The sequence below is a fragment of the Myxocyprinus asiaticus genome, chromosome 9, assembly GCF_019703515.2.
Source record: "Myxocyprinus asiaticus isolate MX2 ecotype Aquarium Trade chromosome 9, UBuf_Myxa_2, whole genome shotgun sequence".
NCBI classification, from domain to species: Eukaryota; Metazoa; Chordata; class Actinopteri; order Cypriniformes; family Catostomidae; genus Myxocyprinus; species Myxocyprinus asiaticus.
The window spans coordinates 26,661,170-26,677,582 of NC_059352.1; the positions used below are offsets into that span (position 1 = coordinate 26,661,170).

General features: G+C 38.8%; 1 protein-coding gene across 1 annotated transcript; it reads right to left on the minus strand.

Annotated features, from left to right (window-relative positions):
- Positions 1-143: 143 nt before the first annotated feature.
- On the minus strand, positions 144-10,914 carry LOC127446463 (actin-like protein 6A). Its single transcript, XM_051707397.1, has 8 exons — positions 10,747-10,914; positions 10,063-10,139; positions 9,803-9,977; positions 8,892-8,992; positions 1,244-1,324; positions 1,044-1,136; positions 852-938; positions 144-736 (listed from the first exon to the last, which is right to left on the minus strand). Exons 1-8 carry the CDS (start codon positions 10,769-10,771, stop codon positions 656-658), a joined length of 720 nt encoding a protein of 239 aa, XP_051563357.1. The 5' UTR covers positions 10,772-10,914; the 3' UTR covers positions 144-655.
- Positions 10,915-16,413: the final 5,499 nt, after the last annotated feature.

The window sequence follows — 16,413 nt, forward strand, 5'->3', positions numbered from 1 at the left end:
GTTTCTCAACTCGCTCTAAATATGTGGATTATTAGGATTGAAAATCATTTTCTGCTCCTCTTTTAAATGGGGCAAAAACTAATGCTTTTCTTGGTATGCTTTTTTCCCAAATTATATTCAGTTGTTATATTCATACCAATAAACGAGTTGAAATGTAAAGATTAAAGGTTTGAATCCAAACAAAGAGATCATCGCACTAATTTCTCCAAGACAGATAGCATACATTTAGACCAGCTTAGCAAAAACAATTTATTCCCTAAAGCGCTGATCAATTGTTAAAAGCATTACAAACATTTGGTTTCCTGTGGTGTATTTTTGAGGAAGTGGTATACTGGTGTCAATTAAAAATAACAAATTCAACTGTCTTAAGCACTGATACAATTTGAAGCATTGTAACCATTTCCATATAACAAGAGACATTACAACTTGTGACTTATTTAAAACTATTCAGGAGGTCAAAGGTTTGTGTTGCCTAATTGTATATGAAAATATTGTCTGGAAGAGTAGAAAAAGTGCAACCATGTGAAACAGTTTAAAATATGGTTTGCACAAAAACAAAAAAACAGCAAGTGTCCTTGTTAGTTCCTGAGTCCACTAAGAAGGTTTTCTCGACTTTCTCTAAATTCTGAAGGGAAGCAGATGTTGAAGGAGCTGGTTAAGGGCACTTCCTGTCAACACACTGTTTCCCACCTTCTTCATACTCCTGTTTTGAAATCCACATATGCTGGAAAGTTCCCTGAAGGTGACAAACAACATTTGAGCCACAATCATTTGATTTAAAAAAATCAGCTTCAAATCTGTGATGTTGCTAGATGAAATGAAGGGTATGTGCTATGGTGAACACTGTTTACCAGTGACGCAAGGATGGAGCCACCGATCCAAGCACTAAATCTGCACTCCACAGTTGTGTTATTGGCTATCAACTTCAAACGCATACTCTGCACAGAGCAAAGAAAAACTTATTGCACTAATGTAACAATCACTTAAGAATTAATGGACATCAAAATGATACCCTTAAAAAACACATGCAACTCCACACTCACCGATGGTGTCTTCTGAGAAAGTTCTCTGTTAAGTCTGTCTATGAAGCCCTGGGTGAGAGTTCCACCTTTAACTACCACACTGCCATACAGACCCTAAAACAAACAGACAGCAGAATTGCTACAGCAAATATCTACGGAGACAACACATGAATATAAATGTATATGAGAAGCACTGTTTGAGAGGATGTTTGAAATCTTACTGGTCGGATGTCAATGTCACACATGCCAACACTGGTGGTCACAACATGGCCAACTCCCAGCATAGTGTTCCCTGACAGACCCTGTGAGAAGAGGGTTAAAAAAGAAGAGTTAGATTAAACAGGAGCCCTCTCTTAATGAGCAATGAGGTATGGACAGTGTACAAAGGGTAGTTCTTGCCTTAGCGTTTGAAGGATCAAAAGCACATAAAGGCAGCATAAAAGTAATCCGCATAACTCCATTGGTTAAATCCATATCTTCAAAAGCAAAATGATAGGTTTGGGTGAGAAACAGATCAATATTTAAGTTTTGTTTTTTTACTATAAATCTCCACTTTAATCGTTTTTGGCGATTTGCATTCTTTTTGCATACGCCCCCTACTGGGCAGGAAGGAGAATTTATAGTAAAAAAAGGACTTAAATATTGACCTGTTTCTCACCCAGACCTATCATATTGCTTCTGAAGATATGAATTTAACCACTGGAGTCGTGTGGATTATTTTATGCTGCCTTTATGTGCTTTTCAAACCTTCAAAGTTCTGGCCACCATTCACTTCCATTGTTTGGACCTACAGAGCCGAAATATTTTTCTAAAGAAAGTCATACACATGGTGTCTTTTTTTTTTTTAATGCGGCCTCCGAGTGAATTTGACTCTTGACCATCCGAGGAACCAGGATGCCTGTTTTGTTTCTTTTTGTGCTGATTTGTGGAATGGCACTGCTTCGGGACAGTTGTGGATGAATCTGTTTGTTCCTTGTGCTTATGCCTCCTGTTGGCTGGAGTTTGTTTTGTGGAGAATTTTTGCAGGACATTGGAATGATTACGTTATCTGCTGCACTCATAAACAGCCGGCTCACTGAACACTTGTTTGTCTGTCAGAGGAAACTGAACGGCTTTATATCGGTTGGAATTTGTTTTGTGGTGGATCACACCTTCGAGACAGTTCTGTGAATGAATCTACACGTTCTTTGTGTTTACTCTGCCTGTTGGCTGGGGTTCGTTTTACAAAGTATTTTCTGTTATGTAATTTTGCCTTATAAAATTTGTGCAGAAGCACCGGACTAGAGCAATCCGATGGCAAAGTTGTCGCAGGGGCTCTCGTCGGCGTACAGGTACCTTTTGAGTTTAGAGGGATTGACGCCGGTTGGCGCTGTCGTGCGCTGGTTTAATGCGCACATTTTTCTTTTTGTCTGGTCCGGGGTTTGATTGTTGCAGTAATGTTGGAATGTGGTCTGTATAATCTTATTTTTGACACACAATTTATTTTTTCTTTTATATCAAAATGTCAAATGTTAATATGAATGGGTTATCTTTCTCCACGTGGAATGTGAATGGGTTGGTGCACCCCATAAAAAGAAGGAAGGTTATTTCTTTTCTTAAGCGTAAATAATGTAATATAGTGTTTCTTCAAGAAACCCATCTTTCCCCACAGGAAGCTGAAAAAGATATGGGGTGGACATGTTTTCTTTAGTGCTGGCTCAAGTAAGAGCAGAGGAGTCATTATATTGATAAACATCTACAATTCAAATGTCTCAAACAGATTAAAGACAAATTAGGGAGAATCAATATTGTTTTAAAAGAAATTCAGGGGCAAAGGTTGGTTTTGGCTAATATTTACACACCTAACGTTGATGATCAGGGCTTTTTTATTGATCTCGAAGGGATGTTGCAAGCTGCTGGCACCCCTTATGATATAATATTGGGAGGAGACTTTAATCTTTTGATGGACTCAGTCCTTGATCATAGTGAAGCAAAAGTGTGCAAGCCCCCTAGAGCAAAATTGACGCTTCACAGGATGTGTAAAAATCTTGGTCTTACAGATATTTGGAAACTTTTGAACCCATCTGGTAGGGACTATACCTTTTTTTTCATCAGTCCTTAAGATTTATTCAAGAATAGATTTTTTTATATATATATCTATGTCCCTCATTTCATCTGTTGATTGTTCAAATGGAAACATCTTAGTCTCAGATCACGCCCTGGTGAGTTTAGAAGTGTTGCCACATACGGAGAAAAAGAAATCATATAGTTGGAGCTTTAATGTATCCCTTTTGCAAAATCTTAATTTCCAACAAATGTTAAAGACTGAAATCAATGTTTATATGGAGACCAATTGGTCTTCAGTATCTTCTGTGGGCGTGGCTTGGGAGGCACTTAAGGTGGTTCTTAGGGGTCGGATCATACAGTATGCCTCATTCATCAAGAGATCCTGGGCACGAGAACTCCTGGAGTTGGAAGGGAATATTAAAAGTGCAAAGGCAGAGCTGAAGAACCGAATGTCATCTGATGGCCTCAGAGAATTGACCTAATTGAAATACAGATATAATACTATTTTGTCGTGGAAAGTGGAGTGGAGATATATGTTTTGCTTTTCTTTGTTATTGTAAGATTTAATAAAAAATGTTAATAAATTTTTTTTTAAAAAGTCACACATCTGGGATGGCTTGAGGGAAAGTAAATGAGAGAATTTTCATATTTGGGTGAAATATTCCTTTAAGAAACATCCACCATCATTAGCAACAAAAAATCATCAAGAACCCAGTTAATAATGACATGAAAAAATTTGATTTTATTTTGAAAATAATTTGACTTACTGTTCATCATAAGGTGAGTCTGATACCTGTAGCACAGAGGCCTGAAAATCCTGTATGACAGTCTGAAACAACACGCAGCCACATTTATTATATATGACTGTCTCCATGAGAGTTACTCAGTCTATTCATGTTACTCTAGTAATTACATTACACATCTAGTTATGCCATGAATGGGTAACTTAAGGTAGTTTTTCTTTTTTCCTCCAAACGGCAGTGGCTCCTTCTCGAACTGAATCCTTTAATAAAAACAACTTTTGTAACTAGATTTTTTTACACCACTAACTATTCAGTAAATATTTTACCTACTATCCACCACTGTTTCAGCACAACAACAAGAAAATTCCTTACTTAGCTTCCAAACAGAAATTATCATTTGGACTGAAAAGACTAAACTGAGCAGGTCTCACCTTTGATGCAATCATACTATTTCAACATTTAACTCTTGAAACAGCTCTCTACATTGCATACTCATGAAATCACCAGCAAGAGGGGACTTGACGATTGCTGGAAGATCATAAAAATATATATAATTATAGAAACGTCATCAAAAGGCAATTGAAAAACATAAATATACACATTTTTGAATTACCTTGTTGTAGCACATAACCATCATGCACTGGAATAGCAGTTGTGTGTGTTGCTCCACTATCTAAAACCAAACTTGTGGATCGCCCATTGGCAAACCTGATACTCTTGAGTCAAGGATTCAACATGTGCTTCTCTATCCCGATCACCTTTAAAGGGTCATAACAAGCCTTTTTTAATTGTTTTAATATGTTCCTTGAGGTTCAATTATAATATTAGTAAAGTTCTTTGCACAAAAAACAGTCATATATTTGTAAAATTATAATATAATTTTCCACGCTCATTGTCAGGCTTGGGGAGTACCGGATTATTTGTACCAGTGTTAGGTAATCAGGATATAAAATTAGGTAACTGTAATCTGTTACATTTACATAAAAACCCATCGTAATCAGATTACAATTACATTTTAAAAAATTAGGATACCAAGTTTTAATTTTTGACAAAAGAAATCGTGAATTTGCCTGACAAAGTGACAGAGACAGCTGTTTGTTGAGAGTGAGAGATGGTTTAGATGCGCATTCTCTTCGGGTTCTCTCTCATGACTCACTTGAGTCAGGAGTGCCTACTGTCGCATGCGCAAATAACACCTGTCTCACATCAGCACTCTGCTCTCGAGGCAAACAGCTGCTTCATCGCGATGGCCATGGAAGCACTTGCATTATTTTGTTGGAAATTTCTACATTATTCGCTCTTTAAAAGAAGTGAAACAACATTAAAGTTCAGTGGAATTGTATGCCTTCCAGCTGTGAAGATGCTCTCATTATCCAAGGACCTGAGAATCTGAAGTTAATAAGAGCCACACAGAAATCACATTAGCTAGGTTAGCTAAAATTAGTTAATATTAAAATGTGTTAAAATGAGTTAGCCTTAGTGCTCAAAGAAATCCGTGGCCCTCATCATTTGGCGGGAGAAGGAACAGCTGGTACTGACATGATTTGCGCATCATTGCTGGTATGGCATAGAAATCCCCTGGGTTGCATGGTTGCAAATGCGAACTGTACTACAGTGCATCCGGAAAGTATTCACAGCGCTTCACTTTTTCCACATTTTGTTATGTTACAGCCTTATTCCAAAATGGATTAAATTCATTATTTCCCTCAAAATTCTACAACCAATACCCCATAATGACAACGTGAAAGAAGTTTGTTTGAAATCTTTGCAAATTTATTAAAAAAGAAAAAAGAAAAAAGAAAAAAAAATCATATGTACATAAGTATTCACAGCCTTTGCCATGCTACTCAGAACTGAGCTCAGGTGCATCCTGTTTCCACTGATCACCCTTGAGATGTTTCTACAACTTGATTGGAGTCCACCTGTGGTAAATTCAGTTGATTGGACATGATTTGGAAAGGCACACACCTGTCTATATAAGGTCCCACAGTTCACAAACCAAGCCATGAAGTCCAAGGAATTGTCTGTAGACCTCCGAGACAGGATTGTATCGAGGCACAGATCTGGGGAAGGGTACAGAAACATTTCTGCAGCATTGAAGGTCCCAATGAGCACATTGGCCTCCATCATCTGTAAATGGAAGAAGTTTGGAACCACCAGGACTCTTCTTAGAGCTGGCCGCCCGGCCAAACTGAGCGATCAGGGAGAAGGGCCTTAGTCAGGGAGGTGACCAAGAACCCGATGGTCACTCTGACAGAGCTCCAGCATTTCTCTGTGGAAAGAGGAGAACCTTCCAGAAGAACAACCATCTCTGCAGCACTCCACCAATCAGGCCTGTATGGTAGAGTGACCAGACGGAAGCCACTCCTCAGTAAAAGGCACATGACAGCCCGCCTGGAGTTTGCCTGGACTCCCAGACCATGAGAAACAAATATTGAACTCTTTGGCCTGAATGGCAAGCGTCATGCCTGGAGGAAACCAGGCACCGCTCATCACCTGGCCAATACCATCCCTACAGTGAAGCATGGTGGTGGTGGCAGCATCATGCTGTGGGGATGTTTTTCAGCAGCAGAAACTGGGAGACTAGTCAGGATCGAGGAAAAGATGAATTCAGCAATGTACAGAGACATCCTTGATGAAAACCTGCTCCAGAGCGCTCTGGACCTCAGACTGAGGCGAAGGTTCATCTTCCAACAGGACAATGACCCTAAGCACACAGCCAAGATAACAAAGGAGTGGCTCTGGGTCAACTCCATGAATGTTCTTAAGTGGCCCAGCCAGAGCCCAGACATGAACCCGATTGAACATCTCTGGAGAGATCTGAAAATGGCTGTGCACCGATGCTCCCCATCCAACCTGATGGAGCTTGAGAGGTCCTGCAAAGAAGAATGGGAGAAACTGCCCAAAAATAGGTGTGCCAAGCTTGTAGCATCATACTCAAAAAGACTTGAGGCTGTAATTGGTGCCAAAGGTGCTTCAACAAAGTATTGAGCAAAGGCTGTGAATACTTATGTACGTGTGTGTGTGTGTGTGTGTGTGTTGTGTTGTAAATTTGCAAAGATTTCAAACAAACTTTCACATTGTCATTATGGGGTATTGTTTGTAGAATTGAGGAAAATAATGAATTTAATCCATTTTGGAATAAGGCTGTAACATAACAAAATGTGGAAAAAGTGAAGCGCTGTGAATACTTTCCGGATGCGCTGTATATTAGCCAGAACGTCCTGTATGTTGTTCCACTCCGTATTAAAGCTGAAAAAATGACCCCTCCTCCAGGTGAATGGTACTTAAACCTTCATTTAAGAAAAAAGTTTTGAATACAACAATACAAAAATCAACTGAAAAAATACCATTGGAAAACCTGTTATGACTTTCTCTCCTTTTTCACCTCTCATGATTTCGCATCCCTGATCAATATTAACAAATCCAGATTGTACACCTGAATACCAGATTAATTGAAAATGTGTTTTAAGTTCTTAGGAAAGAAAGTTCAATGAAGAATTTATCTGATTTTGATACATTATTGTTGAGAACAGTTCAAATATCTGAGTCAAATGTAACATGTTCAACACTTATAGTAATTAGGAATAAGTAACTGAAAAGACACACTAAAAGTTTAAATCTGTTTTGATTATTTTTTTTAAAACTAGATTTTGTTTTCTTTTTTTTAAATCAAAACTTTTTCTCCCTTTAAAATCCTCCTTAAACAGAAATCAGCCATAAACTGTTAGCTTGTGATGTTTGATTTTGGATCATGAGCAAACAGAGGAAAGATAATGAACAACGATGATGATGATGATGCTAACAAGTGATCCACCTACTGAATATAGTCTGAAGTTAATGAATTGTAATTACAATTCCCTATACTGCAATACATGGTAGAATTACACTTTGCAGTGCTTTTGAATCTGAGGTTTATCCTGTCAGATGTAGTTTAATGTTAACCAAGACATAATTCAGTGCATCTGTTCTGATTATATTAGCTTTATGAGAAATTATCTTTTTCTGTAGCAGACAGAGAACTCACCTGATTTCTTTAAAAATACTAGAATTGTTCTTGGTAGGGTGCAGTGTACATGTTTCTTTTCCTTAGATATAATAACAGCTACAACAGTACTCATAAAATTACTCAAACATGTTCTGTTTGCATTCAAGGCATAATTAAAAGTTTTAGAGATCATATTGATTTTATCTGGACTTTATTTACATATGTGCCCTTGTGGTAATCCAAAAGTAATGAAAAGTAATCTGATTACATTACTTTTATATTGCTGTAATTGGATTGTTACTGACTAAATTTATTGTTAAGTAATCTGTAATGGATTACATAAAAGTAACCCTCCCAACCCTGCTTATTGTGACCCTCTGTCAGAAATGCTCGGTTTTGGTGCTGCTTCTCCTTTAAGATTTAACAGTAAACCCATTGTTATGATTGGCTCTTTGCTCTTGACTGATCTGCTCTCTCTCCTTGCCATCTCACTGCTCACAGTTACTGGGCAGGCTACGCAAGTAATAAGGTAAAGTAGGCATTGATGTGTTGAGGTGGAGGCAGTCAGATTCAAATGTCTACCACAGTGTGACATCACAATGTGGAGGAAGTAGAGAACAAGTCGTTTTGGTAGCTTGGTTTCAACAAATGATCTTTTTGCAGTGAGAAGGAAGTTTTGAGTTATAAAACTTACGGTATGTTTTTGAAGTATAATGACCTCTTATATGTCAAAAGATCAAGGACATTTTTATTCCTCGTGTCATGACCCCTTTAAAAATATCCTTAATAACAGACACATAACCCAAATTAACTACCTATGAAGTTATGCTAAATATACTATATAACATACATCTTTTCTAGTCAGACAATTTTAAGATTAAGGATACGCAGACAGGACAGCCGATTTACATAAGAAGAAAGCAGGAATGTTGTAATGCTCAAACATTAGCTCAGTCAGCTTCTCTCTTTTAGCTCGAGTGTTCCACTGAAAGATAAGGAGAAAACAAGATGACATGAGTATAGCCTCCCAGCTGGTGGCTCATATATGACGTCTGCAGATTACATTTATTCTCTGTCAGAAAATTAACATACCGAGGCCTCTGACATCAAGACCGGATGCAGACTGGGCTCTGATTTGAAATGCATTTTGTAAGTGTGATCTAAAATGGCTTGGAAGCTGTCCCAGTCCTCAACTTCAGATGGGAAAATTATCAGACGGAGGCGGCATGAATACATTTAACAAATTTAAAGGGATATTTCACCCCAAAATGAAAATGCTCTCATCATTTACTTACCCTCATGCCATGCCAGATGTGTATGACTTTCCTTCATCTGCTGAACACAAACAAAGATTTTTAGAAGAATATCTCAGCTTTGTAGGTCCTTATAATGCAAGTGAATGGTGACCAAAACTTTGAAGCTCCAAAATGGCAAAGGCAGCATAAAAGTAATCCATACGACTCCAGTTGTTAAATCAATGTCTTCAGAAGTGATGTGATAGGTGTGGGTGAGAAACAGATCAACATTTAATTCCTTTTACTATAAATTCTCCTAACTGCCAAGTAAGTGAATGGCCATTTTGTGAATGGCCAAAAACAAAAGAAGAAGAATTTGAAAGTGAAAGTGGAGATTTATAGTAAAAAAGGACTTAAATATCGATCTGTTTCTCACCCACACCAATCATATCGCTTCTTAAGATTTAACCAATGGAGTCATATGGATTATGCTGCCTTTATGTGCTTTTTGGACCATCAAAGTTCTGGCCACCATTCACTTGCAATGTATGGACATACAGACTGAAATATTCTTCTAAATATCTTTGTGTTCAGCAGAAAAAGAAAGTAATACACATGCGGGATGACATGAGGGTGAGTAAATGATAGAGAGAATTTTTATTTTTGGGTAAACTATTCATTTAAATGTATTATTTATTCTGAAGCTGGTTTATAAATTTATTTCCACTGGTTATAAAAAAAAATAAAATAAAAAATAAAACCACATACTCATCCCATTTTTGAGAGTTGACATAATTTCCATGTTTTCTTGGGGGACCCTGAGCTGGCTGGTGTCGATGTAGTAGGTGGTGCCACTCTGCTTGCCCTTTTCTCCATCTGTCTCCATTGGCGTACTGCCATCCTCCCGGTCCAGAGTCACACCGATCACAGTGGGAAAATCAGCCTAGAAACCACAACACACATTAACAAATCCTGCTCAGAATCAACTTTCAACTTAAGCACCAATATTTGGCTTCATCTATTCACACCTTTGGGCAATCCTCTCCAGCATACCCAGCTCTCACGGAGTATGAGCCCATGTCAAAGACAAGAGCTCCAACTTCGTCTATATAAAGAACCAAAAAGAAACAGATGAGGATACAGATAAAATAAAACACACTGTTTCTATTAAATGAAGCCGAAGAGAATGTGAAGACATTATTATATTTAACTTCTTTATTTATACAATAACTTTATTTAACACTCAGAAACCCACTGTAGCAGAATTGCAAATTTTGTTTAATGCAATTAAATGGTTCCTATTTTTCAATTAGAACTGGTTAAAAAAAAAAAAAATAAAAAAAAAAAAGATAACAGTATCTGACACTCTACTATCACAACAACCGTTTCGGTGGCAAAGAAATTGCATACACAAACAGAACACTTTCAAGGAGGATTAAAAGGAAAATATATTACTAATATCACTGCTTGGGTCTCTGAGAACTAATAGGGTAATGCACTGCAAACAATAATGCATTAATGAATATCCAGCTGTAGACTGAATTTTATGACGCATAAAAATATAAAACATTGGCATAGAGCAGTTTTTGGTAAATAAATAAATAAATGAAACAACATAACAGAAATTATCATGTCATGCTAGTTTTGAAGAATACCGTCGCTCATAAACGTTGCGCACTCATTCATTCGATTCTCTCCAGAATCCCACTTACCTCCTCCATATACTCCGCCACTCATTCTTACGGCTGATCAATACAGACAAACAAAATGTGCTTGATTTTTATATTAAAAAAAAAAAAAAAATATATATCACAGTAATGGCACGATACGTCTCTTTACTTTAGCACAACAAAGGAGACGAATCAGACATATTTGTCTTTGGGGAGATTATGGTGGCCGGTGGATGAGACACATGTTACAGCGACACTAATTGGCTTGGAGGACATAGTGCAACTCAATGCAGACCTCGATTTTTTCTTCTTCTTGTTTAATGGCGATCCACTCTTTAAGAGCATTGCCGCCACCTACTGCATTGTTCAAAGGACCGTATTTCTTATGTGGGTGATGCGTCTGAATTAAATCCTGTAGGGATGTGTCACACACCACCCAAATCCCTGGACCAATCAGAGCCCAGGCTTCAGCTAGCGCTGCGTGTTCAGCTTCTCTAGTATCCACACTGTGTCCTTCTTGCTCCAGATCAGGTAGAGTATCCCCATCCATCAGGCCCGGTTCCAGATCAAAATCACTGAGGGTGCTCTGTATAAAGTGGAGATGTATCATAATTTTTTAATAGATTAAATCATGTTTAAATGCTACTTAAACAACATAAAAGTTTTTTTGTTTTGTTTTTTTATTTTTTATTTTTATTTACAAAACATTTATTGCTTCAGGGTTTTTTTCCCCCATGATCTGTCGCTGAAAATGACAACAAAATTCAGATTAGGACATACTGTTTGCAAAATCATACACGCTTATAAGTTTTGATGCAGCATTTTGTGCATTAACAAAATGAAAGGATTTTTATGTGTTTGCTGGTATTCAAGAAAATCTGCTTGCCAATTTACAGTATCAGTCATACATATTCAATTGAGCAGGGGTGTGCAATTATTTTGTTACTGGGGCCACATCAGCCGTTCAGTAGGACATGGAACAGAGAAGATAAGAAGTTCTGCATAGTTTTATCTTTTAAGCACAGACATGCACTCAATGAATGATGCACAATATTCTGAATTGCAGACTGATGGGACCATTCTACGATTGCTTGAAGTTTTGCTGCTATACTTTCTATCATTTGTTAGTAAAACTGAATAAAGTCTGAATAAAATTATTAATTGATTATTTTACCATACTTCAATGCAATGGTAATTTAGTATTCAATTTAACACTCTATATCAGGAGTCTGGTTTAAAAGTAAAATAAAATATTCGGGAAAGAGATTCTAAAAGCTTATTTTAATGTTGGCCGCAAAGTGGATGTAACGATGGCTGGCGCTGGCTATGACAAAGACGATGAAGACGAGATGATGTGAAGAACCCAAGTGCAAATTTATTCCAATTGTGATATCCAGAAACCCTAACTACAAATGTGAATAAAACGTAAACATGAACTTGACTTGACATAAACTTGAACTGACATAAACTTGAATTATCCAACAAAGTTACATTCACACACAATCATCAATACCTGACACTAGACCATGGAAAACATGAGGGTGAAATACATGACATGGGAGAACACATGACAAAGAAAACCAATAAACACAAAGAACTCTAAACAAGATAACAAGACAATCAACCAATGAAATCACATGACAAGGGAACCACATGACATGAAACAGGAACTAGAATTTCAAAATAAGACATGAAAAACATGAACCAACAAAATACACATGACATATCCCCCCCACTAAGGGGCGGCTCCCGAAGCCCCAAAACATGAACAAAACACATTAAACATGGCATAAACTCAAAGTTCTGTAGGGAACTTGGGTGGGGAGGTTGGGGGTCTTGAAGCATGGCTAGGCAAGACATAGCGTGGGGCGTGGCCTGGTAGAGTCAATGGAAAGTGGGGCCCTGAGAGGCTTGATGGGTGGAGCCGTGGAAGGTGGGGCCGTGAGAGACTTGAGGGGCAACACCAGGGAACTTGGTGCCCAGAGAGTAGCCGACAGCTACTCTCTGGACCATGGTAGAGCCGGAGGTTCGGAGAACCGAGGTAGCGCCCAAGGCTCGGAGGACCAAGGTGGAGCTTGGGGTTTTGGAGGACAGAGGCGGAGCCGGTGGGACTGAGGACCAAAGCGGAGCCGTAGGGAAGAAGGTCCCCAGTGAAGCCGCAGGCTCAGTTTGACGAAGCGCAGCTGCGGGATTGGAGAGCTCAGGCGGAGCCAGGTGACTGACTGACCAAGGTAGAGCTGGAGGGACGAGGGACTCCGGTAAAGCTGACAGGCTGAAGGACCGCAGTGGAGTGAGGGAACATAGAGCCGAGGTGATGTCGAGGGATTGACAGGCAAAGGCGTAGTCCAGGGCTCGGAGGGTCTAGGCAGGGTCGGAGGGTCTAAAGTTCCCCTTGCCTGATCAGGAGAACTAAGGGTGGGTACAAGGGCGGGAACCATCTCCAGGTCCAATAGCTCAGATGTGGCTGTGACGTGGCATGGAGCAGGCTCAGGCGTGGCTGTGACATGGCATGGAGCAGGCTCAGGCGTGGCTGTGACATGGCATGGAGCAGGCTCAGGCCTGGCTGTGACATGGCATGGAGCAGGCTCAGGCCTGGCTGTGACATAGCATGGAGCAGGCTCAGGCATGGCTGTGACATGGCATGGAGCAGGCTGAGGCGTTGCTGTGACATGGCATGGAGCAGGCTCAGGATCCGGGGCAAAAGATGGCACTAGTTCAGCGGCCATGACGTGGAACTCCGGCTTGGTGGTCATGACGTGGAACTCTGGCTCAGCGGCCATGACGTGGGGCTCCGGCTCGGCGGCCATGACGTGGGGCTCCGGCTCGGCATCCGCCTCCCCCACAGTGAACGTAGAACTAATAATCTGCAGGGCAAGGTCGATATACTGAGCCAGGCTGTCACTAGACCATGGAAAACATGAGGGTTAAATACATGACATGGGAGAACACATGACAAAGATAACCAATAAACACAAAGAACTCTAAACAAGATAACAAGACAATCAACCAATGAAAACAAGACACATGAACATGGAGGGAAACATGAAATCACATGACAAGGGAACCACATGACATGAAACAGCAGAATTTCAAAATAAAAGACATGAAAATTTGCATATATTATCTGGAAACCCTGAGCATATTAGAAGCTTGTGGATGTGCGATAGGTCCCAAAGCCAGATAAATGAAAGATCTAATAAAAACGTTCATGATAAATCGACCCGCTGGCAGTAGTTTGCCCTGGTCTGCAATTGAGGGTGCTCTAAGTTTCGTTAGCACCCCCGTAGAACCGGGACTGCCATCCATACACACTATAATCTAGATCCTAAACCTGAGTCATATGAAAATTAAATAGTGCCCTATAAACCTGTCTGTCCTTCAAACATGTTCCCAAAATATCCTCAGTCCTCACTGGCTTATTCTTAAAACTACTAAATAACAAGCTACGACGCACAGAGGCACCACATGCAACACATAATCCATTTTCGTGCAAACCCATAAGTGCCAACGTTGATATCAATCCTGTATGTCCCAGTCTTAATCTAGATATTAACACTTCTTCCCTTCTATTTCCTCCCTGACAGTTTACCCTCCCTACTGACTGTATGATATTATAACACCTTCCTGTATTACTGTTTTCCCATCTTATTTGCCATTTGTTTATTAACTTCTTCATTACCGATTTTGCCTCCTTCTTTCCCATAGGTACTTTGAGATCCACCTCCCTTTTATCTAGTGCTTTTTTGCTAGTTTGTCAGCAACCTTCTTCCCAAATATCCCAACATGTGCCAGCACCCAACAAAAATACACCATTATACCAACCTCTTTTAATCTATGTAATGAATATATTTCCATTAATAAGTCTTCTCTATCTGATCTTGCATGTAGTATACTTACTAAGGCTGAAGAAGAATCGAGCATATTACCACCTTGTTTGGTCTGACCTTCTCAATCCATTGCAGTCCTACTATTATCGCAGTTAATTCTGCAGTGTACACAGATCATAGGGCAATTTCAAACTCATCCGTATTTTAAATTTAGGAACAAATAAACCTACTCCAACCTTTTGGCTGGTATGTTCTTTAGAACCATCTGTAAACATTTGCAATATTGAATAAAATTTCTCATTCAGAAAAGCCTTTAACTCAATTCCACTATATCCTTCTTCCGGCTTTTCCCGGGACTCTAGTAAACTCAAGTCTACGAAGTACAAATGGTTCTGGAACCTTCCATGGTGGAGCACCAGAAAGAGGTACATTAGTACAGAAGCTCTTATTGTCAGTGTCACATACCTTGGACCACTCTCTGTACTTCCACCCAAAACTATTTCTTCCATCACCTGTATACTCCCAGCAATCCTCCAGTACTTTGCGGGTACGATGATTACTCGAGGATCCTTGAAGATTTACCCACTGTCAATTTTTCCCTCCTAAGATACAGAGGCATCTCTCCCATTTCTACCCCAATTGCAATTGTAGGGAATGATTTTATCACTCCACAACATATTGTTAATGCTCTATACTGCATGATATCTAGTCTTTTCAATAAAGACTTGGTTGCCGATCCATATACAATGCAACCATAATCAAAACAAGAACATATTATTAGAGCTTGATATATACACAGCAATGAATTACGACTAGCTCCCCAATTGTAACTGGCAACTGTAAGCATACAATTTATGATCTTTTTACATTTTGTTTCGATTTTACTTATATGCCACTTCCAAGTCAACTTTTCATCAAACCATAAACCAAGGTACTTAAACACTGGTACTCTTAACAAATGATTGATCGTATAATTTCAGTGTTAAATGGTCAATCCGCTTTTTCTTTGTGAATATCATATATTTTGTTTTTGATACTGAAAACTTTAAACCCAAATCCATGGACCATTCTTCCACTTCTTTAATCGCCTCTTGTACGCCTTTAACTATATTTTTTTATATTTCGACCTCTCTTCCATAATGCCCCGTCATCCGCATAAAGAGCCAATCCCATTTTTGGCTTTACTTTATCAAAAACATCATTGATCATTAAATTAAACAGTAGAGTTCCATTTAGAATGTCATATGGGGCTGACAACTCCTCTTCAATTTTCACCTGAAAGGTACATTCAAATACAAAATCTAATACCAAGTTATACAATTTACCACCTATTCCAATTTTATTCAGTTTAATTAGTAATCCTTCCCTCCACAAAGTATCATACGGCTTTTCTATATAAAAAAAGACTGCAAGCAGGGATTCTTTCATTACTCAAGCTTTTTTTATTTCATTTTCAAACAACACCAGGGCATCTAATGTAGACCTACTATTTCTAAAACCACTTTGGATTGTTGAAAACACTTCCCCCCAAAAATAATTTAGTCGCCTCACTATAATTATTATTTTATTTTTTTTTACATAAAGTAGGGCCTCATTTCGCAAAAGCATTGTAAGCCTAAGTAGATCGTAGAATCCATCTTACGATTCATCTTAGTTTTGCGGCCTGTTTCCTAAAAGCATTGTAACTTAAGTAGTACTTGAAAATGCTCATAGATTAACGAGGACTCTGGAGTAATCGTACAGCGCTAAGAACATCGCAAGGACACAGACTTATGCAGACACTTGTAGGACAATATCGAAATTACACCTAATACAATTTAAATACCTACAGTATTGCTACACTTTATGCTCATTTAAAATCAGTATACATACGTTTATTATT

What these genes read in the sequence shown, in the direction of transcription:
- LOC127446463 (XM_051707397.1), bottom strand. Translation starts at nt 10,771, where the DNA reads ATGAGTGGCGGAGTATATGGAGGAG. An exon ending in TTTCTCAGAAGACACCATCG is followed by an intron (nt 939 to 1,043) that starts GTGAGTGTGGAG and finishes TGCTCTGTGCAG; the next exon opens with AGTATGCGTTTGAAGTTGAT. An exon ending in GCTCCATCCTTGCGTCACTG is followed by an intron (nt 737 to 851) that starts GTAAACAGTGTT and finishes TGTCACCTTCAG; the next exon opens with GGAACTTTCCAGCATATGTG.